Raw genomic sequence first — 24,071 nt, forward strand, 5'->3', positions numbered from 1 at the left:
TGTGTGTGTGTGTGTGTGTTTAACCTCGCATCCAGTGACCGTGCCAGAATGTGAAGACAGTTCACAATTGCCGTAGCATCCGTTCCTGCATGTGCAAATACACGTTATCGTGGATGTCGTCGTGTCTTTTACAGACAGCAGAACACCGCACACACTGTACATTCTCTACCGTGAAAGAGGTAAGAATAGAGTGAAGGAGGAGCACACACTGACTCTGAAGAACCTTACCAAAGAGAGAAACTCTGTGTCTCACCAGGGCGGACATTTTACAGAAGATACTACGACGAGAAGGAAAGGAAAGGGAGGAAAAACAGAAATGCCAAAGAAAGGAATGGTGATAAAAAAAAAGGGGAAAGTGCTATGCCAAAAGAAAACCTGAGAACATATTTATTTTCCACGATATTTAATTACCTTGCAATCATTTCCTTCTCCTTATTCGAGGAATGACCACCACTGCCCAGAACCTTTGCAGGTGTTGACAGAAAGTAGAGGCAGTGGTTTTTGAAATACTGGTTGATGAGAGGCATCAGGATCTGAGAAGGAGGAAAGTTTCCAGGTAGAGTGACTTTTTTCTAAACTTCAAAACCGTGCCCACTATTCAAGCAGCTTACAGCGATAGTCTCACCTTGGCAAAGAACTTAATTTCCTGCTCGTGAGGAGACTTCTCCACTCGCCCACTGCTTACGACAGCCTCTGCAAACACATGGTAAAATATGACAGCGCTGCAAAAGATGCACCATTTCTACCACCAAGTGTTCATCATAATACCAAGATGAGCGATGAATTCCTGTGCAATCTCCATCCACTTCAACAGCTTCTGCAGGAAACCGTACGCAAATCTCTTCTCGATAGATGAAATGTCTGACTCCATGTCCTTCATGCCCCTGAAGTGACACAAAGTCAAGTTCACATGTATCATTTTCTTCCACCGCAATGATTTTGACGCTAATACAAGAGGGCAGATTATGGTTATTATATCACAAAATGTGACCTCTCGCATCGTTACCTAGTGACAGCGTATCCATTTAGCTGCAGGAACTTGAGCAGTTCATAAGCCTTCTCTCGATCGCGGGCCTTTTCTTTGGCTGTCAGAGTGTCATAGGGCACCAGAAGAGGATGTGTTCCACCTCCTACACAAACAGAAATAAAACGATTGAAACTCTTGAAAAAAGCAAAGTGTAGAAACACTCTCTTACCTTTGGCCTGCAGCTCCATCTTCTTCTTCCGTCCCCAGGTGTTATGGTAATTTTCTGCCAGTTGCTCGGCCATAGACTGAGAACAGATAATAAGTCAGACTCCTGACCAGATGTTGGCCATTATTAATGTATTCATCACTCTTCAGTGCCATACCTGCAGGTCTCTTGAAAGAGCCATGTGTGTGATATCAATGGGCTGTGGACTGTAACCATGACTTGGGTCATAAGTGGCCTAGAACAGAAAGAGGAATCTGTATAACCTGAACAATGGTGACATCAGTGCGAGTGCTTTCATCCTCTTTACCTGAGCAGTCTGTGAGATTTTGCGTGAAGCCGCCTTCTTCTTTTCCGACTCTTCCTCCTCTCTGGCTTTCTCGATGTTCCACTCCCACGCCGTCATGGCTTTGACCGACTCTTTGATCGGCCAGCGATAGATCTCTTTGTCCTTCCAGAAGAGAAAGAAAAACCCACAGTGATCAGAGGCAAAGGCCAATCGAGTCAAAGTCCAATGAGACTGGAGAACCTACTTTCTCTGAGAAGGTTTTGTATGGTCTGAGCATGGGGTGGTTTTTTGCATTTTCATCCAGCACCTCACCGTAAGACCAGTTATTCTGAATCTGAAATACACAAACATATGCGACACGTATGACAGCTGTTGGATAAATGTTGCTGAGAACATAGTGAGTGATTTACAAGACGTTCAGCAGCTCTACCTTCTCAAAAGCCCATCTGTCATGTGTATATTCAGCATATTTGTTGATGAAGGGATCCAGTCTCTCTGGTATGATGGTGCTATTGTTGGAGGAAGGACAGAGGAGAGTTTATTTCATGTGTGTTCGAGTGTTCATGTTTTCCTTGGGTCAGTGAAAGGCATCATGAGAAAGCCCTCTCACTTTGTGGTGTCCACCGGTTTAGGATCAAAGTTTCCCTCTGCATCCACTGAGGCCTTCTTCTCCGTTTTGGACGAGTAGCTGGCGTCGACATAGTCAGGAGGAATGGCTCCAGCGATGGAACAGATGCACGGCATAGAGATTTTGAAAATCTCAGCATCAAATTTCTGGAATAACAATAACAAGGGGGTTACGATATGCACATGGAGCGTTTATGATATGGAAATCTAACGTCACATTTCCACCTTGTGAGCAAGTGACTCAAAGATTCCCCAGAAGAGTTTTCGGGTCAGATGCAGCTCCTCCTCCGACGCCACTCCAAAGTTGGCCCAACCATTCGGGAGGCAATAATATTTCCAGCAACGCTCATAGTGATTTGTCAAAAGCTGCAGGAGGCAAAAGTTAGAAAATGAACGACAGAAGGGCATATTAACTCTGAAGGAAGTTGCTTCTAGAGCTGCAACTAACGATTATTTTCGTAATCGATTAATCGGTCGATTATTTTCTCGATTAATCGATGAATCGTTTGGTCCATAAAATGTCAGAAAATGTTAAAAAACGTTGATCAGTGTTTGTCAAAGCTGAAAATTATGATGTTCTCAGAAGTCTTGTTTTGTCCACAAACCAAAATGATTCAGTTTTAAAGATTTCTTTGTTTTGAGGAGCAAAGAAACCAAGAAAATATTCACATTTAAGAAGCTAAAACAATCAGAAATCTTGTTTTACTGATGAAAAAAGCTTCAAACCGATTAATCGATTATCAAAATAGTTGGCGATTAATTTAGTAATCGATTAGTAATCGATTAATAATCGATTCATCGATTAATCGTTTCAGCTCTAGTTGCTTCTCATATTTTAAAGGATTATCATATACCTTCAGTGGCATTTTGGCGTACTCATTGAGAATGGGTACATCAAACACCAGCCGTCTCAGCAAGTGCTGAAGCATGGACGGACGGAGATGTCTGGAAGAAAGACAAATAAATGTCGCTTGTGGCAATATGAAATAATAATAATAATAATGTCAGGTCTGCAATGAGCTTAAACCCACTTGCACAAAGCCATGAGGCACTCTTCGATGATGTCTCTCTGGGCCTTTGTGAAGGCTCTGCCACGAGACAGACGGTAGATCGTGTGCAACATGGAGTCGATCATGATGGCTCGGTGGTCGCTGCCAGCAAAGAGTGGAGCGCACTTGGTGATGAGCGGCAACACGGCAGAACACAGGTAACGGTTCAGAGCCAGGGCCATCTCTGTGGTACTGAAAGCGACCTGGTGGACAAATACTCGATCAGTGTCTCGCGGTAAGCTCACAATAACTGCAGTTAGAATGCACGTTTGTCAATCGCTTGCTGCTCACCGTGTCCAGAGACGCCGCAGCCCTCATGTCAGGCAGAAAGCCCACCTCCAGCACATGGAGCAGGAAATCCTGGTTGTCGATGCCATACACTCTGTCCAGGAACAGCACCATGGGAGCCTTGTGATCGGGCACAAAACTAGCGGACATCTTTGGTTCGATGATACTACTGTCTGAGCACAACATAGAAAAACATGTGGAGTCATTTAAGTATGTATAAGTGAGTAAGCTTCTCCATCAGCTTGGTCTTCATGAGCAGAAATAATGTTCATAATAACTGAAAACAGACTCTTACCTTTTCCAAAAGAAGGAATCTGAACAGGGAGGCTGATGACTCCCACCAGATCCTCAATAGGGACAAGAGACCTCAGAATGGCCCTGATCCTCAGAGCTTCGCCTTTACCAGCCTGGATCAACTGTGGAGACAAGAGCAGCTTCTCATTATATATCCTACCTTTACTTTGCCTGTTTAATAAGTCCAGTCTAGAAGCTAACGGCTAAGCTCACATGCATCTCTGGAGCACAGCGGCCCAGCAAGTCGATCAGAGCAGAATAGAAAGACATGATGGCATTTCCCAGATGCACCCTGTTCTCCTCGTGCTGCTCCTCTCCTCCAAACCTAACACAACCATATTGTGGCTATGATGATTTGCAATAATTACCAAAATACAAAGACAACCAGAAGAAAGCCACATTAGGAGCCGTTACATAGGGAAGCGTCTGTCTTTCTTAACACTTGGTCCATCTCGTGCAGGGTCCTCTGATATTTTGATGGCCTCCTCTATTGCAGCCAGCAGACCATTGCCGCCCTCCCCTCTCAGGGCTGGACCAAAGCACTCAGGTCTCCGGATGAGGAGACGGACCACCACATTGGCATTTTCTTCTACACTCTCTCCTACAGGAGGGAAAGAAAGACACAGCGATGTCAGCAAGGCGGAAGAAGGAAGAAACAACTGGGCATCCGAATTCCATACCATTGACAAACACAGCAAAACGAAGGAAGTCGAGGTATTTTTCTCCACCACAAGGATTCCAGCCAATGTCAGGGTAGCCTTTAGACAGCAGCATCGGACAGCTCTGCAGTCCACACCCAGCTAAGTACTTCACCACCTGAGAAGGCATCAGTGCACTGAAGTGATGGACCATTCTGCATCATGCTCGCTTTGTACACATATCGATTACTTCCTACCATTTCAAGGTCCTGCTCTTGGAGAGCCAACGCAAGCTCGTTGTTGTCGATGCAGGAGGCTGCGGCCACATCCAGGGGAGTGGAGCCTCGCATCCCTAAAGAGCAGCACATCGTGTAAGGCTTTATCACACATCTCCACTAAAACATTAGAAATCATGCTGGAACTGGACTAAAACATTCACCGAGGCCGATGCCACTGTTTTGGAGGAGGTAGCTGAGGTGGTCGAACATAGAGCGCTGGTTTTGGCGACTGATGCGACAGAAGTAACAGAGAAAACGGCAACAGTTTGTCACCACTCGAGGGAATCTGATCTCCTGTTGGAAGAAAGCATGTCGCAAATGTTCATTTAAGTTGTCTATCAAAAGCAAGGTCTGTGTGTAAATGTCACATTTGTGAAACCAAAAATATACCTTGGAATCCCCGCCGCCCAATACATTCACCATAACCTCCATGACAGTTTCATGCATGCCCAGAGCTCGCATCAAGTTGGGATGCTGATAGAAAACTTTGTTACTCATGATGTTCCTGAAGGAGACAAACATTTATTTACCATATAGTACTGTGATACACATTTAAAAAGTACCTCATTACCTAAGATATTCATTATTAAATGACTCTTATATTCACCCAATGCTTTGAATCATCAGCCTCTCCTCTTCTGCACCCATCTGGACAATGAGCAGTGATCGAATCTGGCCCAAGCACTCCAGCAGATCCATGGTGTCCTGAATCGATACCGCATTGATGGTATAGGCTTTGGGAAGGGCTCGAATAAGCTCACCCAGGCCGTCGTACTGCCTGTGGAGAAGGCTAAACATCATGCGCACCAGCTCAGGGTTCTGAATAAATGACTCCTGGGCCCAGTGGATCATAGTGTGAGAAATCAGCTCCTGCAATGTGCCTGGTAAAATAGGAGCAGTGGAGTCACGGTTAGTGTGTAAATACTCCTTAGTTATATCCATCTACCACACATACAGTGAGACTCACTTGGTTTTTTATCTTCCTGTGGCTCAGGCTCCAGCTCCACCTTCTTCTCGCGGAACTTTTTGACTTTTTCCAACAAGCGGCACAGTCGTCCACGGAGAGAATTGTCCACCTCCTCCTCTTGTTCCTCCTCTTCAATATGAACACCTGAGAGTGAGTTTCAAAAGAGATGCAGTCACCGAAATCTACGTCTTAAATCCCGACGTCAGCAAACGTGAGGGGAAACTGACCACAGTGCACCAGCAGAGCGTTGTGAAAAATGAGCAGAGACACTCGGACATCGTCGGGAACGGGAGAGTCTTCGTCGTCCATACAGTTCTTAAAGTTCATGAGCATGTTGACCTTCACAGGCAGAAAGAAAACGAAGAAGGTCGTGCATGAATGAAGGGAAGATCGCCACAACAGAAAATTCAAACACAAATGTGCTCCACTCTGTGTGCACCTGCTCTTGTGGAGGTGATCTAAACTCTCGGGTCTTGCGGGCCGTCTCCGCAGCACTCATGGTGAAGGCCTGCATGAGTTCATTGTAGCGCTGCCTCTGATTGGACTGTATTTGGTTGACAAACGTGTCTGAAAAGGCAATGATTGCCTCCACTCTGTGACGTAGCTCGCAGTCGCAGAAATACTGCAGGAGTGTACACATCTGAGAGGAGGAAAGCAAAGTCGATCACCAATGAACGCCAGACACTAACAGTATCGTTGTAAAGAACAGACGTACCTGTAATTTGACGGACTCTGGGAGCTTCATCTGGAAAAGTCCTTGATCCAGATGTTCTTCTTTAGCCTCCACACACGTCTCTTTCTCCGTTTCCTCTGCACCCTTTTCGCCGTTTACTTGCACGGCCATCGTTTCATCGTGTTTCATGAGTGAGTCAATCTCCTCGAACTCTTCCTCCACTTCTTCCTCATCCTCCTCGTCACCCAAGCCATCATCCTCAAATTCCTCTTCCTCTTCTTCCTCGACAGCTTCCTGCTCTTCTGCCCTCACTGTTGGAGAAGCTTTTTGTTCCTTCTCGTCCTTCAGCTTGGCGTGTTCCTCAGCGGGTTCATCTGCGTTCTTGCCACTGAAGACCGTGGGCTCAATCATCTTTAGGATGTGCTTGACGTCTTCGTCATCGAAGACACCCATGATGAGGAGGGTACTGATGAGCTTCAGGATTGGGACAAAGTGAAACTCAACACTGCCTCCCACAGGATCTCTCATGGCTTGACCTCCATCTTGTACGGCCTCAGTAAGCATGTTCAGAGCCTTGGTCTTCAGCACCTGGAGATACAAGCAAAGGTATGTTATATGTGAGTAGAATTGCTAGTAGATGGATGGATGGATGGATGGACGGATGGATGGATGATGGACAGACGAACAGGTAGATAGATTTGTTTGTTACCATCTGTCTTTTACACACTTTGACCTTTAAAAGCCGAATGTGCTGCACCTCACCTGTAAGGGAATGACTGGACTCAGGGTGTAGATATCTTGATCTGCTCCAACAAATCCAATGGAAGAAAAATGGAGCTTCGGACGCAGACAGGTGGTGAGTCCGACTCCAGGCAAAGCGTGAGCTTTATCAGTGTACAGAATAATACTGCGTGTTGCGTCCGTCATTGGAACGATGAATTCCTTGTTGGTTCCCAGCCGGTTCCTCTTGGCAGATTCCAGGTGCATACTGATGAGCAGGTCGTAAAAGCCGCTCCTCATCGGTCCGGGCAGGTAGGTGTTCTCGATGGCGTAGAAGAGCTGGGACTCATCCACGTGACTGCACAGGGCGTGAGCCACGCGGTTGTTTCCCAAAGCGCACACCGAGCCGTAGAGCTTGAGAGTGTGATAGTGGAACTTCAGCAGGTCCATGCGTTCGGACAGCTCCAGGATGTCGATACACCTGGAGAACACAAAGTGGTTCGTGATTGCTTCTACTTTTAAAACATCGATGTTTCCTCATTCCTCAAAAATGTGACATAGCTCTGACTTGTTCTCCTCTGGGATGTGGAGGGCCATCATGGTCAGGGGCTCCTGACACTGCACCCCCCAGCCCAGTCTCTCACTGATACGCCCCGTCTCTGGAGACAGGAAGTGGTTGGGCATGCGGCTCCAGATGACGGGGGTTAACATCTGGACATCCAGTCTCGGAGGACACTGGGGGACGGGGTTCTTGCGTTCACTCCGGAACATGGCAGCAGAGATCGGCATAATGTTCTAGCAAGACAAGAGGATAGAACATTCATCACAAAAGACAACCGCAGGGAAAAGTGGTTCTCTCGACTGCGAGGACAGTCGCACACTAACCTTGAGCTTGCCTAGTTCAAACTGAATCATGTTCTGATTGGACGGGAGGACAAAGACGGCGGGGAACAGTTTTGTGTTGGGCTCCACCTGCAAGAAGTGAAGTGAAGAAGGGAAGGGTGAGGTGAGGTGAGGTGAGGTGAGGGATGTTCAGCTACATTGTGCACCTTCACCAATAGATGTTGCTTTATAATGAACTGTGCAACAACGAGCCGTCTCTTACCTGGTAAAACGTGTTAATCTCTTTCCCATTTGCAGTGAACGTCATGAGTCCCGTGTCCAAATCGATGAGGCAGCCGATGACTAAATCCTCCTGACTGACTCGGGTCTGCTGGGAGCTGCTGAACTCCCCCCCGCACACCATGTAACAGTTGCTGCGTTTTATACTGAGGAAGACGGACAAAAACAATCTCATTGAGACAATATTATCGAGATAAGAACAGATTTTTTTGTTCCTTCAAGAACACACCTATCGTGGATGTTGCCCTTATCATCGCCGACAGTGACCGTTACATTTCTGACTTTGCTCAGATCATAATGAAGGTCATACTGGTGATAGTCAGGCGTGATCCAGCCCACCCAAACTCCACTGGGCTCCTGTCCTGCAAATACTCGCACTGAGTAGTAGTACTGGTAAAACAAGAACAAAGCAGGGTTTTGATGAGTCAAGATAGACTTAAGTTTCAAGCAAAGGAGGAAACGTGATCAGTTAAAGTCATACTGTAGTGGTGTTGAGGATGATGTCGACGTCATCTCTGTCGTCCGGCACCACATCCTCCATTAAGCGGGGCATGGTGGGAACAACGGGGGGTGGCGTGATTAATGCAGCCTTTTTAGCCTTGAACAGGAATCTGTAAAACAGTAGCAGTTATGCTCCATACGTGGAAAAAACTCTCAAACCTTCAAGATTGACTGCATAAATGATTCTACCCTTTCTTCTTGCTTTTCTCAGTTGAAGCGTCCTTCTCGTTCTCTCCATTTTTGATGGCGGGCATCTCTTTGGGCACAGAAGGTTCCTTCTTGTCCTCCTCCTGCTCTTTGCGAGTGGCAGACTTCTTGAGTATTTCAAAGTCGGAGTCTGGGTCCACCTCCAGCACCTCATCCTCAGGGATGGTCAGAGCACGGGTCAGCAGGGTGGTCCCTGCTGGCACTTTGAAGAACTCGTGGAACTCGACTGGCATGCTAAGTCTGAAGAACAGCAGATCTGTGTTGGCGTTCTGAGATCCAAACGTCTTGTGGGTCACTTTGATGCAAGGGGCAGTTTCCACTGTCCCATCAACACGGGACACCTGGGATGGAAATACAAGTACAAGTATAAGTGTGTGTTTAGGAAACAATGGCAACATATAACTAGAGGGGTGATAGTCGACGACTACTAATGAGTCCATGCGCCCACATTTTTATGCCAATTTAAAAGCAAAATTTGCATAGGCAATGAAGGCCACTTTGGACATGTGGTGTGCAGCTGTGACCTTGAAAATTACGTTAAGGTCACCGATCTTCGAACTTGTCCAAGATACTTGTAAGAGGCATCCACAGTGCCTGTCAATTCGACATCAATATGTCGAATATTTGTCAAGTTACCGCGTTGACAAGGTTGAAAAGTACAGTTTTTTGGCTATTTTTCAAGTTTCAAGTGCAGCTGTGACCTTAAAAAGTAGGTCAAGGCCACCCATCTTCGAACTTGTCCAAGATACTTGTAAGAGGCATGGACAGTGCCAGTTTGACATCAATATGTCGAATATTTGTCAAGTTATCGTGTTGACAAGCTCGTAAAGTGCCGTTTACACATTTCTCACATTTCCCCGCAAAAAAAACGCGTAAAAATTCACGAAAAATTCAAAAAAAGGTTTTTGGACAAAATGAAAAAAACGCCTGGAGATATTCACCCACTAAACAATCCTGCAAAATGTGAAGGACGTACGCGCACAGGACATTTTAGTCCAGACGGAACCGTGCAAACGATATATGCTCCGCGTCGCTCGTCGAATAAAAAATAAAAAAAAATAAAAATTAAATTAAATTACAACAATTCATGCAAAACACCTCAAAGTGAGGATGATCAGTCGGCACCGGGATAAACTGAGGGAGGCTCTTGCTGAACCACATTGTGATGTCTCGTTTCATGTTGATAGCAAACGGCTCGAATCCCTCCTGCAGACCACAGATGGTGAAGTATCGGAGGCTGCTAACATTCTGACCCAAGTTGATCCTTCCCACCTGGGACAGGCCCAGGCTGCACACAGGAATGAAGCCTATATGACACAAAGCCACATGTATTAGTGTTCACCGTCTCTCCCTGAGATCACGAGCCGTCATCTCTCTCTGGGACTTACCTTCTCCTATCTCAATATCTTTGAAGGCCATCTCAGAGCCCGAGTCGCTGATCAACATCTCTCCATTGAGTGTGAACATGATGTTCGTCTCTGTCAGGTCGATCATACAACCCACCACGTCACCAGATTGCCACTGACGACCAAACGACTCGCTTCCCACGTGCCAACGCTGGGCCTGAAAAGGAAAGCACGTTCATGTAAGGATTTGGGAGTACAGAAGCTGTGTGGTCCTTTACAAACATGTGACGACGGAGGTCTTGTATCCACCTTGAAACCATTGAAGACGTACGCCAGCTCATCTCCACCAAGCTCAGTGTCTGCACGAACACTGGGCCTGGCCCAGCCCACTCTCATCTCCCCAACTGTGACAGCTTCAAACTCAAAGTACCACTTCCCTTGTGTGACAGCGTAAGATTTCTCTGCTCTGAACACCCTGATCTTATCTCCACGGGAGCTGCCGGGTCCATGATCGCCTACACGAACACAAGCACAAGAGGATTACGGGGGCTATGATGTAAGACATGCATATGGAGTTAATTAAAACAGTTAAAAATGTTTTTAAAAAGTGTTTTTACCCCTCTGCCCCTCTTCCCTAGAGACATGAGGTTGCCAGGTATGAGAATCCAATCCCACAAATCACTAATCTACGAGGAGCTACACTCACACCCCTTTTCCACAATATAAACATGAAGAGAATTTGCAGGCTGTGGATTAAATTATAAATATACAAGCTCAACAACATTGTTGTCAGACAATTCAAACGATTTTTGACTTAACGATTCGATACATTCCGCGATTTTTTCACTTAATGTAACATTTAATAACAATATTTTTGGAACACTGTGAACAGATTTGAACATAAATAAATAACCAAAGATTTCTCTCTTTTCTGTAACAAAATAATACTGTTGAAAAATACAAAGTAAATGATCAATCAGACTGGGATTTGTCCCCAAAAGCATGCTGGGAAGTGTAGTTCTTAATGAGAAGCAGTTGTGTTCCAGTGGAAATAACTTGTTTTGATAAACAGCAAAGGTAAAGACAACATTTCGCGCTTGTATTTCTTGAAAGTCAGTTGTTGTTTTTGTTCTTATTTTGGGGCTGGATCTGTGAATCTTGTTCGTAGAGTGATAAAAATCTGTGAATTCTCCGCTGTTTACATAATCACGCTGACGCTCCGGTGCCGCTTTTAAAGTGTCCGTTCCTGCGGGTTTGATCCGTCTGTGTTTTAACTGTGTTTGGTGAACATAAGAATGGTTTATATGAGCTTTTAGCTGAGTTTCTGACCTTTCTGTGGGTATGCAGCATGTCTGTGTTTGTTAAAAGTTAGACGTGGTTTTATGACGCTTTTGTCGATGCGTCTGACGCCGCCGCCGGTAAAGAATAGATTAACGCGATTAAAAAACATAACGCGTTAATGACGACTGTAATTAATTCATCACAATTAACGCAATAATTTGACACCCCTAATAAAAACTGGAAAAATAACTGGGAGTTAGAAAGGGCGTTTCGCGTTTTCTCACGCCACGAGACAGGTTCGTGGCTCCGAGTATCGCGATTTTGATTTCGATACGCATATCGTTACAGCCCTTCATATCATATCATTTTATGACTTAATACAATCAGGTCATCCCTCATATAAACGGCAGAGCAAACTCACTGCTCTCCTGGTCAGGTGGTTCAATGTTGTAACCGTATCCGATGAGCGTTCGAACGGCTGCACAAACTGTGTCTCTGTTGGTCTTTTTAGTCTTTTCATCCAGGAGGTTGTAAGGAACCAGACGAGGGTTTCGCTTGTTCATTATATCCTACGTGGGGGAATGACATCACATAGGAAGAGTTAATAGAATGACGTTTATTCACCATGCATCCACCAAAACTGCACGCTCCGTATAATCACGGCAATACGAGTGAAACACTGATACCTGCACGATACTGTAAGTCCAGCCCTGGCGAACTCGATCTCTTGCCCACACATTGTGCCCATTCTCTGCCAGTCTCTCCACAAGAGTGTTTTGATTGGGAGTCAGCTTGACGTGGTTGAGGTCCAGAGGAGCTGGTTTATATCCATTACTCTGCATGTAACTAACAAGCAAAGATATGGCCAGAATGGTTTATTAGGAGTGTTTACAAGGCTATTAAAAGGCCAAACAATTGAAGAAACTAAACAAATGAATTGCATCTCACGTTTTGGGGAGCTTGTTCCTTTTCAGATTCTCCTCTGCTTTCTCATCTCCCATTCCTACGTGACAGCCGAGAGCCAGCAGAGTCCTTTGCGTTCAATCACATAAAGCGTTAGGATTAAACTAGAGGGGGGATAGTCGACGACTACTAATGCTCCATGAGTCCATGCGCCCACATTTTCGTGCCAGTTTAAAAGCAAAATTTGCGTAGGCAATGAAGGCCACATGTGGTGTGCAGCGGTGACCTTGGAAATAGGTTGAGGTCACCGATCTTCGAACTTGTCCAAGATACTTGTAAGAGGCATGGACAGTGCCAGTTTGGCATCAATACAATAAATATTTGTCAAGTTATCGCGTTGACAAGGTTGAAAAGGGCCGTTTTTTGGCTATTTTCCAAGTTTCAAGTGCAGCTGTGACCTTGAAAAGTAGGTCAAGGTCACCCATCTTCGAACTTGTCCAAGATACTTGTAAGAGGCATGGACAGTGCCAGTTTGGCAGCAATACAATAAATATTTGTCAAGTTATCGCATTGACAAGTTGAAAAGTGCCGTTTTTTGGCTATTTTTCAAGTTTCAAGTGCAGCTGTGACCTTGAAAAGTAGGTCAAGGTCACCCATCTTCGAACTTGTCCAAGATACTTGTAAGAGGCATGGACAGTGCCAGTTTGACATCAATATGTCGAATATTTGTCAAGTTATCTTGTTGACAAGCTCGTAAAGTGCCGTTTACACATTTCTCACATTTCCCCGCAAAAAAAACCGCGTAAAAATTCACGAAAAATTCAAAAAAAGGTTTTTGGACAAAACGAAAAAAATTCCTGGAGATATTCACCCACCAAACAATCCTGCAAAATGTGAAGGTCGTACGCTACGGTGCTAAAGCTATATGCTCGAGCGCGGAGCATAAAAAAGATGAAATAACAGTGACTGAATAAAGACGGACTTACTTGAGAGTCTCACCAGACATGGCTAAGTTGTAGGTCTTCTCTGGTTCAGGCAGACTCTGGAAATCCACCAGGCACGGGTGCAGCTTCTTGTTGTCGTCGCGAAACTTTGACGTTGATTTGAAAAGGAAAAAAAAAATGTGAAAACATTGACGAAGAATATTGTTGTTGGTTGTTGGACACGTTGTTACTCACTGGTCCGAAGGTCCATCCTTGTTCGATGCGAGTAACAGCCCATAACTCGTGGCTGTTTTCTGCAAGCTTCTCTCGAATGCGCTCCAGGTGAGGAGGAAGCACAATCTGAAAGAAGGTTCATCTCAGTGCAGTGAAAAGAAGCAATGGAGACAGAGATGGGCTCAGGCTTTACCTGTATAGTGTCCACAGGGCAAGGAGTGAAAGCTGTGTGGGAGAGGGACTGATGCGGACCCAACAGGTTGCGGATGCCGTCGAAATCATGCTTGTATTCTTTGATGGGCTCAATCCGTAGACGGTCCCTGGGCAGCACGGCCTCGTAGCACGGAGCATAACCTGGAGGTGGGAGGAACTTGAAATCCCCATGACGCCCTCCGAGAAGGAATCGAAACCTTCACATTCGAGGAGAGTATTATTCTGATGTCATAACTGTGCTCTGTGCTTAATGGTAAGAAAAGAAAAAGAAATATAATGCAGAACTTCCTACTTCACGCCCGCAGAGAAGCTGACGGCGGGGAAAAACAGGCCGTCCAGGTTGAAATTCTCAAACATTCCCTGAACTGGGTGGCCATTGATGCGGAAGGAGATACTGGGAACGCTCAGATCCAAGCAGCAGCTGACCACGTCCTCCGCTGCCAGGACGTGCTGATTGGGTGTGGAAACGTGTCGTGGGACACGTCCTGTGGACAAACAACACCAGGGAGTGAGTCCCGATCTATTTAAATCTGATCTTTAAGGGTTAGGGTTAGATGTTTGACAGCAGCACGACTGAAAGTAAAGGCCTAAAGAGTTCATACATGTTGGTGTAGTAACACTGCTTTACTGTAGTGATAACCCATACTGAGAGACGCAGAGAGAATCATGTGGAGCTGATGGGCTCAACTCATCTGACAATGTTTGAATTGAATGGACATTTGTTTATATTCAAAGTTATGCACTACAGTTATTTAAAGCGGACCTAGACCGGAAGTTCCAATTAACGCTGTTTTTTTTAGTGTGTAGCTGCGTCATTACCTTGTTTATGAAGCCCTGAAGGTTCTAAACAAACAGTTCAGCCACTGCTGAGAACGCTGTGTTTTATTGTAATCTCGGGCTCAGCGAGATCTCTGAAAAAACCCGGTCCGGTTACGTAAACACCGGTTCTCCTGAACAGCAGATCGTCCTGCTCCGGGCACTAGTCCGGGCACATCCGGTTGCGTACATTGAACCTCAGAAGAAGAATAACGTCCGTTGTGGAGGTGTTTCACGAGCGACAGTGTCTTCTGACTCTGGGTCTGACTCTGGGTCAAAGGTCGTCAAAGGGACTGAGGCGGGGAGTCGTGAAGAAGCTATTTTTAAACACTGTTCAAACAATGTTTTGATAATAAAGAGCAGTGCATCCACCGTTCCAGAGGGGGGAGCTGCTCTTCTGAGAACGGGTGTGCTGATTATGTCACTTCCGGGTACTGGCCGATCACAAGACTCTGTCTTCTGGGGGTGAGATTTATGTCTGAAATATTGTGGCTGAGGAGAGCGTCGGAAAAGAGAGATTTCTATCGGCTCGTTTACAGCAACTAGGAGGTTTTTGAGCATAAAAACAAGTTAATGTATGTAAGTAGACCTCCATAACTAACATATATGTGCAACAGGACCACTCTATGTGAGATTTAAAGGTAGTGGTGATGCAGGCAAAACAGTACTAAAGTTAAATGATATGATAAAGTACTTTACCTGACCAAAGGTGAAGGCCATCAAAACCATAGGAGTAGAGGTCATCTCCGACTCCATTCCCCCCCCAGCCTTCGCCTCCACCAGGGTAAGGACTGTAGCCCTCGGTCAGAGCCCAGCCAACGCGCAGGTGATACGGCAGAGCGGTTACAAACGGCTCCACGTGGTCCACCATCACCTCAAAATACCACTTCTTATACTGAGTGGATCCTTCACATGTTCCCAGGAAAATGTTGGGTCTCATGCTGAAAGATCATAAGAACAAAAACTGTAGTTTGATGACAGAGAACATTGGGCATTCTGAGTGTGTACTTTCTCACCTGGTGACATAATTGATAATGCTGGTTTGAAGGAGGAAGTCCCGTCTTGGAAGTAGATTCTCTGTGATGAGATTCTGGTTTGAACGCACAGCCACTCCATTACAGACACAGAGAGAACAGAGCACGTCCAAGACCTGAAGGAACCAGGGAGGCACAAACCCATGAGCAATGTTCATTTTAAAGAACACCTGAACATCGCTTTCAACGTTTCTTGACCTTATGGTTGCGTCCATGCTTGTCCAGCAGAGAAATGATTGACTTGATGTGATTCTCCTGAATAATATTCAGCACCTCTGGACTCTCAATCAGAACACAGTACAACACCTCCAGGATTCCTGTCAGGAAGACGTACGATCACAGCAGAGAAATACCTTCTACTTCCATTTCTAATGACAACAGTTGTGTAGTTGATATACTGTACTCTGACAACAAGAAGCCAAGATGAAGATGATACCTGAAGACGCCTCCAAACGATCCAATTTACTGACGAGCCAGTCGAGGTTATCGCAGAAGAGTGCACAGTTAGCACGGTTACCTCGGATCAAAGAAGCTTCATGAAAGAAGACAAGCACAGAAGGTTGTTAGTTCATACAGAAAGACAATAACAGTATCACAGGGTTAACAGACATACAGTACCTAAGAGTTCATACAGTAGATTGACTATCTCCTTCCACGACTCTGCAGCTTCCTCCCCAGCGTACTCTGAGAAGTGTGCAGCTGTGTTGTAGACGTTGAGTCGATCCACACAGTCCAGAACAAGTGTAATCATTCCCTGTTTGAACCGATAAAAATCTTAAAGACATCTGGGGAAAAATGCGGCGGCTAAAACGTGTTATCCCTCAGAAGTGCAGAGTAACCAACCTCCTCCTGGAAGAGGTTCTGTCTGTTCTTCAGGGAGCGAAGCTTGAACTGTTTGTCCTCGTGCTCCAGCTCCTCCTCCGGGGGACGGAAGTAGAAAATCAGGTCTTGTAAGGAGAGCACCACTGCGTCCATCGGCAGAGACGGAGGGTTGGCAGATTTGTTTTTCCCACTCAGAGCATCTAGACCTCTGGACACACACACCACAGCAAACATCACAACAACTCCGCTATGAGGGGTTGCATTTAGTAGAGCGTCAAGGAAAAGTGTGTTACTTGATGAACTGGTTGAAGAGGCCGGTGGTGCTGAAAATCATTCTGGCAGCTTGGGACTCTTCTGTCTGAGATCGAGCCACTGTGAGAGCATCATCCATGTGACCTTCTTTGTGGAGTATGGCCTGAGAATTGAAGACAGATGGCACATATACAGTACATCTGTATGCACTTCTGAATAACGCTCAGTGTTCTACCTTTCTTTTTAAAGGGCCGAGACGAGCAGATTTAGCATCGACGGCAGCGTACGTCAGCCAGAGGCCTGATGAGACATGCTGCACGAAGCACATGGACTCTCCATATTTGATTTCAGGGATGCCCATGCCTTCCACGTCTCTCTTCTGGGTCACTTCAATTTTATCCTGTCGTTAAAACAAAAACCATTGAGTAAAAAAAAAAAAAATGCTGCAAAAAAATGGCAGAGTGAACTCTGAAGCCTGAAAATGACCTTTGAGATTCTAAAGCAGAAGGCGGACATCTTGGAAACAGCCCTCTCTGGGTCCACCAGCTGCAGTCCCTTCTCTTCATCCAGACACAGATACCTGCCCGTCGTTATGTGACGGATCCGGAAAGACTGGCCCCATTTAATGTGACCTCCGCTCCAACTAGCAACAGGTAGATAATAGGTAATAACATCAGAGCATCAGAGTACTGTGAACTGCCACTGACAGTGGAAATAAATCACACTCACCCAATACGCAGAGGCTCAAGTCTCCATAAGGATCGTGCATGACTGCAGACTGCACCACCTTCATAATGAACAACTCTGGAAAATATTTAAGGTATGTAGCTACATCATTGGTTGAGTGTTCCATATTATTTTGTTATTATAGCACACAGCTCTGACTCACCTGCGCTGGTCGTCGCCTTGGTCAGCTCCTGGAAGCGCCAAACATTCATCCATGTGACCATGGAACAGCCTGAGCACATATCCTCCAGTCAGAAATCCTACAGGACGACACAGAGTCACACAGAGTCACACAGAGTCACACAGAGTCACACAGAGTCACACAGAGTCACACACAGTCACACACAGAGTAACACACAGTCACACACAGTCACACACAGTCACACAGAGTCACACACAGTCAAACACAGTCACACAGATTCACACACAGTCACACAGTCACACAGTCACACACAGTCACACACAGTCACACAGAGTCACACACACAGTCACACAGAGTCACACACAGTCACACACAGTCACACACAGTCACACAGAGTCACACACAGTCACACAGAGTCACACAGAGTCACACACAGTCACACACAGAGTAACACACAGTCACACACAGTCAAACACAGTCACACAGAGTCACACAGAGTCACACACAGTCAAACACAGTCACACAGAGTCACACACAGTCACACACAGTCACACACAGTCACACAGATTCACACACAGTCACACACAGTCACACACAGTCACACAGAGTCACACACAGTCACACAGATTCACACACAGTCACACAGTCACACACAGTCACACACAGTCACACAGAGTCACACACAGTCACACACAGTCACACAGATTCACACACAGTCACACACAGTCACACAGAGTCACACACAGTCACACACAGTCACACAGATTCACACACAGTCACACAGTCACACAGTCACACACAGTCACACAGTCACACACACAGTCACACAGTCACACACACAGTCACACAGTCACACACACAGTCACACACAGTCACACACAGTCACACACAGAGTCACACACAGATTCCCTCTGCTCAGAGACACTGGTCTTTTATGAGATTATTTTAAAGGGACAGCAGATATACAGACCTTCAGCCAGCTCACAGCCTGACATTACTGGGGTCATGGTCCACAGCGTTTGCATGAAGGAAGCGTCGACCATCAAGTCACCACTGGCGTATGAAAGATGCTGAAGAGACACAGAAACACATGCGCTCAGATTAACAGTGGTTATTATTTACAGAAGTCAGTACGAGTGGATACAAAGTCACGTGTGGTTACCAGGTATCGCTCTGAAGAAACACTGACAAGAATGAGGTCATCTCCCACCCTGACCTTCTCGCCCTCAGACCTCTGCTTAGAGGCTGGATGTATGGTCCACCAGCAGGCCTCTCCTGCACAACACACACACACACATGTTCAGTCCACAGAATCCACGTTTTGGTTTATCAGACGAAGAAGCACAGTGACAATGAACTCTCAGAAGCACCTGTGGAATCCTCCTGCAAACCCACGTCAAACGCCAGTTTGTCCGTCAGCGACCGTGACGTGGTCAAACAGCTCAGGTACTGTGGGAGAGAGAGAGACGAGGATCGTGGATTCATTTACACACGATTTAAAAGAACAATCACCTGCAGTTAAATGGACTGTGCTCACCATGCTGGAGTGAGTGTGTTTCAGGAGAATGGCGTGACCGTACAGGAGGGTTCGATGACCTCCGCCTTGTGATGACTGGAGGAAGAGAGGAAGCCTTCAGCGTGCTAGCTAAACGGCCGAGTCCGCGCTGACATAAAGAGGCTTTTAAAGTCTTATGTGGTGAAGTTACGACACAAACTCAAACTTACCCATTTGTCCAGATCGACGGCCTGCGTTTGTCAGAATCGTGAGATCAGAGTCAAAAGTGAGTTTGAATGAACAACATCGCGTGTGTGTTAATGCGACAGTGCCTGTGCCTCACCTCGTCCACAGAGGAGTTGGACAGCATCTCCTGCAGCGCTCGCACAGACAGGGACTGCTCCAGGATGAAGCAGCAGATAGCCAGGTCTGGAGGGACGTTCTGAACATTCACAACAAGCAGGAAAAAGGGTGAAGACCGGCGGCGGCACTCCCAAATCAAATCACGAGACGAAAGCGTCCTTTCACTACCTGAGCGTTTGAGGTGGTCTCGAGGAAACAAAGACGATTCCCGAAGCCTTCGCAGGACAAACACAACTTGATCTGTTCTTTCAGTATAGACGCCGTGCACTGCAGCACCACCTGGTCGTCCTACACAGACAAAACAAGTCCAGAGTTAACAAGGGCGGTAAGGTTAGGGCAGGGGTCTGCAACCTTTAGGGCGAAAAGAGCCATTTTTGTCATCTCTCCACCCAAATAAAATTCTTTTGGAGCCACAAAATGAAGATAATAACACGTATAAAGGTTTTTATACAGACATACTATATACAATAGCAATAGTCTCTTTCATTTATGACATTTAAGAACAACAACATGTTCAGTTTATACCCAACCTCTTATAAAGTGGAGCAAAAACAAAACACATATTGACGTAGACCTGGTTCTTCCATTGTTTCATTGTTTGTGGCAAATTAAAGAAATGAAAATGAACCCATTTTGAAATAAACGAGGCAAATATTTGGATTGTATGTCGTTCATAGACAGGACACATCCAAACGTGTACTTAATATTGCATTTTACATCAACGTTGGATGTGATGCAGAACATATTGAAACACTTTTATTTGTCGCCTTGATCTCTAAAGCTACAAGGAGCCACTGCAGAGTGGCTGAAGAGCCACATGTGGCTCTAGAGCCGCAGGTTGCAGACCCCTGTGTTAGGGTAAACATAGGGTAAACATTGGGTTAGGTCGGGTAAAACAACAAGCTCCAGACAGAGTGATCTAAAGGAAATAAAGCATTTTGGAACCCCAGCATTACACACTGGATCCTTGAGGACTGTTAAAATGTCTCATGTGATAAAAACACAAATAACAGCGTGAAGCTGAAGCAGAATATTTAGCCACGACGACAGATTTGAATGCGATGTCCATAAAATCCATAAAAGTGAGACTAAATATGTGTGGTGGAATAATCCCAAAGTGTACTTGTGTTTTTCGCCTCTGAAGACGGCGTACAATGCAGCAGCTGTTAGTTCCGCGCGTCCGTCGGTGACCTTCAGACATATTTTTGTCAGTATCTACATTTGTCTGTTGGAGTCAGTGGCTCAGCTCTATTTCAGTGGCTGCACCTGCTGTTCACACCTCCTCCCTCACTCTGTGGAAACCTGCAGCCGGGAAACACACCGCCTCACTTTGAAGAGCTAATGATGACAAACATTCAAACGCTCGAATGTCACGCTCAGCTGTTTATGAGCTTTTATCTGGAGATCAGGCAAAGCCTTAAATACAACGGTTAAATCAGAAGTAATGGTTACGGCGCAGAAAGTTTACACTACAAATGTCATCAGCTTTGATATGTGACACATGATATGTTACCATATGTGTGTACATTTACTTTGATCGTCAATTCACCATTTTTCTTTTAATTATTAAAAGAAGCTCTTTGGGTTTTGAAGCCTTTTATAGGTGAACATGTTCTGGTTTCTTTGCTCCATTTAACAAAGAAATTACGTGGAAGTTTTCAACATTGCACGACCCAAACAATGGATCCATTAGGAAAGAAAATAATGGTCAGAGTGATTGATTATGAAAAGAATTGTACAAACTCTGAAACTACTAAGACAATCCTTCACTGAAACACTGTGTGGTCTTTGCTTTTAGGGTTAGTTCTGTGGCCGCAGTGACTTACATGAAGTGCATTCATGTAAAGGCCTGTGTGACAGGGTTAACAGAGAATGCAATCATCAGCTTTCACATAAAAAAGTCAAGTCAGAGAAAGAGAGAAAGACAAAAGACAAAGTGAAACTCTGATGCTTCCAATTTAAGAGCTCCAGGAAGCAGCAGAGGACAGTGAAGACTGAAGTGAGCAGCTGTTGAAGTGGGCCAAGTATGAACGTGATAATCTTCACACAGTAAATATAGAACAGTAACAGACTGACAGAGACTTCATGACAGGAATAATGTCCCGTGAATGCATGTGTATTGTGGAGCAGATTCAAACACAGGTTCGTCCGAATCAGTCAAAATGTTCAGGGAACGTTTGTGTGACAAAGAAGAGACGCTGCAGCTTCTTATATTCACATTGATCAAAACGTCTCGTTTTTAATGATCATTTTTGACTCTTTCCAGGACTAAAACGCCCAGGGTGTAAAGTCAAAGTGACACGATGTGGATCATCCTCAGTCCACACAGTTGGACTGGACAGGAAACTCGGCGCTTCCAAAGATCTAAAGAGGAAATGTGATCGTTCAGCACTGAACGATGCAATTAAAATAAACTAATAAACCTATACTTATCATAAACTACTTTACACAGTCTCTACTGTAAAAACTCTCACTCAAAATATACTATAAAATAAAAAATGTTAACAACAGAATTCATAGAATATAAAGTTCAGTAGAAAGGTGACTGACTCCCTGTGGATTTACTCAGTGTGTCCATATCACGTGTCACTTATTATAGTTCACCAAGAGTCACAGAAAGAATGATCCTTAATCCAGCTCAAATATGCCCCTCTGGGTTTACCACTCATCCATATTAGAACAAGAGGAATATGCCAAATTAAATCTTCATACACACACACAAACAGAAACAATAGCACGTGTCAAAAAAACACTTTGAAACTTCCTGTTTTTGACTTTTTAAAGTTATAGCGGGACATATTTAATGATAATGATGATGATGAAAGTCTCTCCCGACAAAGGCTTAAGTGTGTTTTCGACGGTCACGTCGATCACAGGTGAAGTAAAATCACTACAAACTATAGATACCAACTGTGATGTGTTTGTGTGATACGTGTCACCAGAGACGTTTCTCTAACACTGACATATCATGGGATATAAATAGAGAACAATGCCAAGAAAACACACCACCTGTCCTTGTCAGTCTGTGCTCCGAGTACACAGAGTAACACAACACCTTTATCTGCTATGAAGCGACACTTTAAAACACAAATGTTACAGTGAATGGTTGAAAAGTGTGTTTAAGTGTAAACATCTGTGTAAAAACAGACAGCATCACTCACCGTTCGCAGGAACTGGATCTCTTCCTCTCCATCTGCACCTTCGGCCATTCTCCCAGGGCTTTAAGAGCTAAACCTTCAGAGAAATAGGAAAACAAACGTCAATCTCACAGTTGTGTGACTGCTGGCGTCGACACGTGAGCAACATGAGGCGAAGACAATGTTTGGTGAAGGTTTGTGAAGGAGGCTAACGTCAGAGCTGCTGTGGCTCTCTCCGTCTGAGGGTTTGACTCTTCATTCCTGTTCAATACAGCATCATCGAGAGAGGTGGAGCAAAGCCCACCAACACGGACCAATAACAATAACAATGTACACATTATTCATCATTTCATTTCAGGGATTCTTCACATTTGTGACAGATTTGGCGACGCATGATATTAAAAACATGATATTACTATTTAAAATGAATTATGGGATACCAGCCGATATGATAGTGACAACATTAGGCTAAATAGGCTGCTAACCTCCTTGACTTCTATGCTGGCAACTTCTGTGACTATGATTTCTTTATTTTGATTACATTATGTGTTATTAAGTATTAATGTTAATTTCACTACAGAAAAGACTAAATGAGTGCAGCTGGGCACAGGGGGAAACTTTTTACAATTATGCTATGAAAAGTTCAATATTAGCATGCATATGTATAAATAATGTAATTATTAGCATAAGAACATAATAAACAAGTGTAGTCAAATAAGTTAAAAGTGACGGCTTCTCTCCGGCACAAAGTTGTAACAAAATAACAATTAACTGTGTAAAATTAACAATTTAAAAGCAGATTTTCATCATTTTTATTTGACACTTACGTATTAACTTCCAGTAGAGGGCACCAACATCGTTAGTAGAAGAAGAAAATGGTACGTCGTTCAAATCGGTCCCCTGTTTCCGGAAGCGATAGCCTTTTTAGGGTTAGCGCTAATAGCAATTTTTTAAGCAACAGTTTAAAGAGAACGTAAATAAACAAACAGCACTATCTCACATTATCTTCTATTAAAGGGGAAAAGGAGAATCCAAATGTGTTCGCTTCATGTCGCTGGACTTAGCTTGTAGCTTAGTTAGCTTGGTTTACACAGCGGCTAATGTTTTGACTTTGTTGCTATAAACCTATAAACCGTCAGTGTTTGTAGTTTGAATGGTGGAAGAAAACACGTACGTTATACATAAAAAAGTGATACTACAGGCTTTTCACTGTTAGCATACATACGTATAACTAACTAATTTAAGTTTTAACATAACAACATAATAAACAAGTGTAGTCAAATAAGTTAAAAGTGATGGCTTCTCCCCGGCACAAAGTTGAAACAAAATAACAATTAAAACCACAATTAACTGTGTAAAATAAACATTTTAAAGGCAGATTGTCGTCATTTATATTGTACAAATACGTACTACCTTCCAGTAGAGGGCACCAACAAACCCAGCGACATTTATTTGTCCTCGGTAGAAGAAGAAAACGGGACGTCGGTAAAAATCGCCCCCCTGTTTCCGGAAGTGATAGCCTCTGTAGGGTTAGCGCTAAT

The 24,071-nt window shown here is 44.7% G+C and overlaps 1 protein-coding gene across 5 annotated transcripts in view; it reads right to left on the reverse strand.

Annotated features, from left to right (window-relative positions):
* The window catches only part of LOC310944761 (ryanodine receptor 1-like), a gene marked incomplete at its 3' end in the record, with an annotated part of 44,752 nt that extends 22,012 nt beyond the window's left edge, over nucleotides 1–22,740 (reverse strand). For 4 of the 5 annotated variants that reach the window (XM_083910572.1, XM_083910574.1, XM_083910573.1 and 1 more), the window contains exons 1-64: nucleotides 22,555–22,740; nucleotides 19,562–19,681; nucleotides 19,374–19,472; nucleotides 19,261–19,281; nucleotides 19,073–19,147; nucleotides 18,906–18,984; nucleotides 18,698–18,810; nucleotides 18,506–18,605; nucleotides 17,557–17,653; nucleotides 17,397–17,471; nucleotides 17,154–17,310; nucleotides 16,903–17,067; nucleotides 16,709–16,830; nucleotides 16,437–16,623; nucleotides 16,212–16,347; nucleotides 16,030–16,125; nucleotides 15,792–15,910; nucleotides 15,576–15,709; nucleotides 15,259–15,500; nucleotides 14,036–14,228; nucleotides 13,724–13,940; nucleotides 13,552–13,656; nucleotides 13,360–13,463; nucleotides 12,419–12,502; nucleotides 12,157–12,316; nucleotides 11,892–12,039; nucleotides 10,499–10,704; nucleotides 10,232–10,406; nucleotides 9,942–10,150; nucleotides 8,826–9,184; nucleotides 8,617–8,746; nucleotides 8,365–8,525; nucleotides 8,119–8,281; nucleotides 7,899–7,985; nucleotides 7,582–7,808; nucleotides 7,056–7,494; nucleotides 6,336–6,881; nucleotides 6,060–6,260; nucleotides 5,848–5,959; nucleotides 5,621–5,764; nucleotides 5,261–5,534; nucleotides 5,044–5,158; nucleotides 4,815–4,947; nucleotides 4,633–4,727; nucleotides 4,418–4,553; nucleotides 4,152–4,338; nucleotides 3,951–4,062; nucleotides 3,739–3,859; nucleotides 3,447–3,616; nucleotides 3,138–3,358; nucleotides 2,961–3,051; nucleotides 2,332–2,472; nucleotides 2,090–2,253; nucleotides 1,910–1,988; nucleotides 1,724–1,813; nucleotides 1,501–1,641; nucleotides 1,351–1,428; nucleotides 1,197–1,272; nucleotides 1,007–1,130; nucleotides 769–884; nucleotides 626–693; nucleotides 412–533; nucleotides 229–278; nucleotides 25–85 (exon numbers count right to left, since the gene is read on the reverse strand). In XM_083910572.1, the coding sequence (XP_083766698.1) occupies nucleotides 25–85; nucleotides 229–278; nucleotides 412–533; nucleotides 626–693; nucleotides 769–884; nucleotides 1,007–1,130; nucleotides 1,197–1,272; nucleotides 1,351–1,428; nucleotides 1,501–1,641; nucleotides 1,724–1,813; nucleotides 1,910–1,988; nucleotides 2,090–2,253; nucleotides 2,332–2,472; nucleotides 2,961–3,051; nucleotides 3,138–3,358; nucleotides 3,447–3,616; nucleotides 3,739–3,859; nucleotides 3,951–4,062; nucleotides 4,152–4,338; nucleotides 4,418–4,553; nucleotides 4,633–4,727; nucleotides 4,815–4,947; nucleotides 5,044–5,158; nucleotides 5,261–5,534; nucleotides 5,621–5,764; nucleotides 5,848–5,959; nucleotides 6,060–6,260; nucleotides 6,336–6,881; nucleotides 7,056–7,494; nucleotides 7,582–7,808; nucleotides 7,899–7,985; nucleotides 8,119–8,281; nucleotides 8,365–8,525; nucleotides 8,617–8,746; nucleotides 8,826–9,184; nucleotides 9,942–10,150; nucleotides 10,232–10,406; nucleotides 10,499–10,704; nucleotides 11,892–12,039; nucleotides 12,157–12,316; nucleotides 12,419–12,502; nucleotides 13,360–13,463; nucleotides 13,552–13,656; nucleotides 13,724–13,940; nucleotides 14,036–14,228; nucleotides 15,259–15,500; nucleotides 15,576–15,709; nucleotides 15,792–15,910; nucleotides 16,030–16,125; nucleotides 16,212–16,347; nucleotides 16,437–16,623; nucleotides 16,709–16,830; nucleotides 16,903–17,067; nucleotides 17,154–17,310; nucleotides 17,397–17,471; nucleotides 17,557–17,653; nucleotides 18,506–18,605; nucleotides 18,698–18,810; nucleotides 18,906–18,984; nucleotides 19,073–19,147; nucleotides 19,261–19,281; nucleotides 19,374–19,472; nucleotides 19,562–19,681; nucleotides 22,555–22,602 (9,320 nt within the window). In that variant the 5' untranslated portion in view covers nucleotides 22,603–22,740. The remainder of the gene's footprint in view (nucleotides 1–24; nucleotides 86–228; nucleotides 279–411; nucleotides 534–625; nucleotides 694–768; nucleotides 885–1,006; nucleotides 1,131–1,196; nucleotides 1,273–1,350; nucleotides 1,429–1,500; nucleotides 1,642–1,723; nucleotides 1,814–1,909; nucleotides 1,989–2,089; nucleotides 2,254–2,331; nucleotides 2,473–2,960; nucleotides 3,052–3,137; nucleotides 3,359–3,446; nucleotides 3,617–3,738; nucleotides 3,860–3,950; nucleotides 4,063–4,151; nucleotides 4,339–4,417; nucleotides 4,554–4,632; nucleotides 4,728–4,814; nucleotides 4,948–5,043; nucleotides 5,159–5,260; nucleotides 5,535–5,620; nucleotides 5,765–5,847; nucleotides 5,960–6,059; nucleotides 6,261–6,335; nucleotides 6,882–7,055; nucleotides 7,495–7,581; nucleotides 7,809–7,898; nucleotides 7,986–8,118; nucleotides 8,282–8,364; nucleotides 8,526–8,616; nucleotides 8,747–8,825; nucleotides 9,185–9,941; nucleotides 10,151–10,231; nucleotides 10,407–10,498; nucleotides 10,705–11,891; nucleotides 12,040–12,156; nucleotides 12,317–12,418; nucleotides 12,503–13,359; nucleotides 13,464–13,551; nucleotides 13,657–13,723; nucleotides 13,941–14,035; nucleotides 14,229–15,258; nucleotides 15,501–15,575; nucleotides 15,710–15,791; nucleotides 15,911–16,029; nucleotides 16,126–16,211; nucleotides 16,348–16,436; nucleotides 16,624–16,708; nucleotides 16,831–16,902; nucleotides 17,068–17,153; nucleotides 17,311–17,396; nucleotides 17,472–17,556; nucleotides 17,654–18,505; nucleotides 18,606–18,697; nucleotides 18,811–18,905; nucleotides 18,985–19,072; nucleotides 19,148–19,260; nucleotides 19,282–19,373; nucleotides 19,473–19,561; nucleotides 19,682–22,554) is intronic. The other variant, XM_083910575.1, reaches the window with a different exon arrangement.
* Between the last annotated feature and the right edge of the window lie 1,331 nt (nucleotides 22,741–24,071).

This window comes from Microchirus variegatus, assembly GCF_963457635.1.
Source record: "Microchirus variegatus genome assembly, chromosome: 2".
NCBI classification, from domain to species: Eukaryota; Metazoa; Chordata; class Actinopteri; order Pleuronectiformes; family Soleidae; genus Microchirus; species Microchirus variegatus.